General features: G+C 71.0%; 1 protein-coding gene across 1 annotated transcript in view; it reads right to left on the bottom strand.

Moving 5' to 3' along the window:
* Positions 1-334: 334 nt before the first annotated feature.
* The window catches only part of SSBP4 (single stranded DNA binding protein 4), a 4,804-nt gene continuing 2,878 nt past the window's right edge, over positions 335-2,260 (bottom strand). The window contains exons 4-8 of the mRNA XM_039702473.1: positions 1,531-1,649; positions 1,255-1,325; positions 662-729; positions 523-568; positions 335-421 (exon numbers count right to left, since the gene is read on the bottom strand). Of these exons, the coding sequence (XP_039558407.1) occupies positions 335-421; positions 523-568; positions 662-729; positions 1,255-1,325; positions 1,531-1,649 (391 nt within the window). The remainder of the gene's footprint in view (positions 422-522; positions 569-661; positions 730-1,254; positions 1,326-1,530; positions 1,650-2,260) is intronic.

Here is a 2,260-nt window from a genome sequence, read left to right as displayed (position 1 = left end):
GTCCCATCCCCTGTCCCCATCCATGTCCCCGTGTCCCCATCCCCATATCCCCATCCCTCTGTCCCCAGCCCTGTCCCCGGCCCCGTGTCCCCATCCCCAGCTGTGTCCCAATCCCCTGTCCCCATCCCCTGTCCCCATGTCCCCATCCCTGTCCCCAGATCCCTGTCCCCATCCCATTCCCCATGGGGAACTGCGGGGACAGGGGGGGCTGAGGAATGCTGGGGGACCCCAGGCCCTGTCCCCATCCCCATGTCCCCATCCCCGTCCCCTGTCCCCAGCCCTGTCCCCTGTCCCCATCCCTGTCCCCAGCCCTGGGGTTTGGGGGGGGGGGGGGTCACAGGGTCACTGCAGCCCCCCCTCCCCAAGAGTGCACCCCAACACTCACCACGTAATTCCCAGGGGATGAGGAGGAGTAGGCGATCTGGGGGGACAAAGGGGGGTCAGCGGGGGGGGACACGGGGGCAGCACCCCCACAGGACCCCCCCAAGGTATCCCCCCCCACCCCAAAATCCCAAAACTTACGGAGTTGGCGTTGGGGTTGGGCCAGGGCCCGCGGCCACCGGGACCCCTGGCGAGGCAACGGGGACAGTGAGGGGGGGTCCTGCCGGGCCCGGGGCTCCCCCCGCGCTGGGGGGGTCTGGGGGGGGCACGGGGGTCTTACATGTTCATGGTGGGCATTCCAGGGCCGGCCAGGGAGCTGGGGGGGGGGCGCATCCCGCTGCCGTAGCTCTGGGGGAGAGGGGGGGTCAGCGGGGCTGGGGCACCCCCAGCACTGTCCCCACCCTGTCCCTGTCCCCATAAACCATCCCCGTCCCCATATCCCCATTCCCTGTCCCCACCCCGTCCCTGTCCTTGTCCCCACCCTGTCCCTGTGAGCACTGCCACCCTGCAGCCCTGACCCTGCCCTATCCCAGAACCCCAGCACCCCATTACCCCAACACCCCAGTACCCCAATTATCCCATCATCCCCATATCCCATTATCCCAGTACCCCCCAATCCCAGTATCCCAAATCCCGGTACCCCAGTACCCCCTATCCCACTATCCCAGTACCCCAGTCTATCCCAGTATCCCCAATCCCAGTAGCCCCCATCCCAGTACCCCAGTACACCCCAATCCCAGTGTCCCAGTACCCCAGTATCCCGAATCCCATTACCCCCAATCCCAGTCTATCCCAGTATCCCAAATCCAGTACTCCCCAATCCCAGTACCCCCAATCCCAGTCCATCCCAGTCCATCCCAGTCCCCCCAGTACCTGCGGCCCCATGCCGGCCATGCCCCGGGGGGGGTTCATGCGCTGCATCGGGCCCCCCATGCCGGGATGCCCTGCACAAATTGGGGAGGGGGAGCTGTGAGACCCCCGGGGCCCCCGGAGCGCCCTGCCTGGGCCTGGGGGGGCTCAGGGTCCCCCGGGACCCCGGCTGGGGGGGCTCAGGGACCCCCGGGACCCCCGGAGCGCCCTGCCTGGGCCTGGGGGGGCTCAGGGTCCCCCGGGACCCCGGCTGGGGGGGCTCAGGGACCCCCGACTCACCCTGGGAGCGCGCGGCCGGGTCCATGGCGCTGGGCAGCAGCGGCTGGGAGCCAGGAACACCCACGGGGGGCTGCAGGGGGGGGCAACAGGAGCTCAGGGCGTTGGGGGGGGCTGCACCCCTTATTTTGGGGAGGGGGTCCCGGCCGCGGTGGGCTGGGGACAGGGACAGCGCTGGGGACACCCCTTTGGCACGCTGGGTGACACCCGGGGGGGGTCTCCACCCCTGGGGGGGGGTCCCAGGCCGTGCCCCCTCTCGGGGACCCCCCCAGCCCCCCCCGACGCAGCGACAGGGACGGGACAGCGCTGTCCCCCCGCTGCAGCGGCCCCTGGGGGGGTCACAGCGCTGCCCCCCCCCCGAGCAGGGACCAAGGGGGACCCCCCCGGCCCCCCCCGCGCTCGGTGATGCAAAGCAGCGTTGCCATGGCAACAGGTTGGGGAGCCGCGGCTCCTCCCGCGGGCTCAAGGTCAGGAGGGGGAAATTCGGGAGATTGGGGGGGGACACGCACGTGGGGGGGCAGTTTGGGGGCTGCTCCCCCCCCGGGGGGACCCCAGACCCCGCCGTGGGGCAGCTGCTGCCAACACCCCCCCCCCAGCTGCACAGGCTGGACCCCCCCCAGGTTTAGGGGGGCACCCGGGGGTCCCGATGTGCCTGGGGTGGGGTCGGGGGGCGCTGGGGACACGAGGGGGCTCCGGGACCCCCCCAGTTCAGCCCAGTTGGGCACTGGGATGG

Source organism: Passer montanus, unplaced genomic scaffold, assembly GCF_014805655.1.
Source record: "Passer montanus isolate IOZ18808 unplaced genomic scaffold, ASM1480565v1 scaffold156, whole genome shotgun sequence".
In the NCBI taxonomy this organism is placed as follows: Eukaryota; Metazoa; Chordata; class Aves; order Passeriformes; family Passeridae; genus Passer; species Passer montanus.
This window is presented reverse-complemented; position numbering and strand designations above follow the sequence as displayed.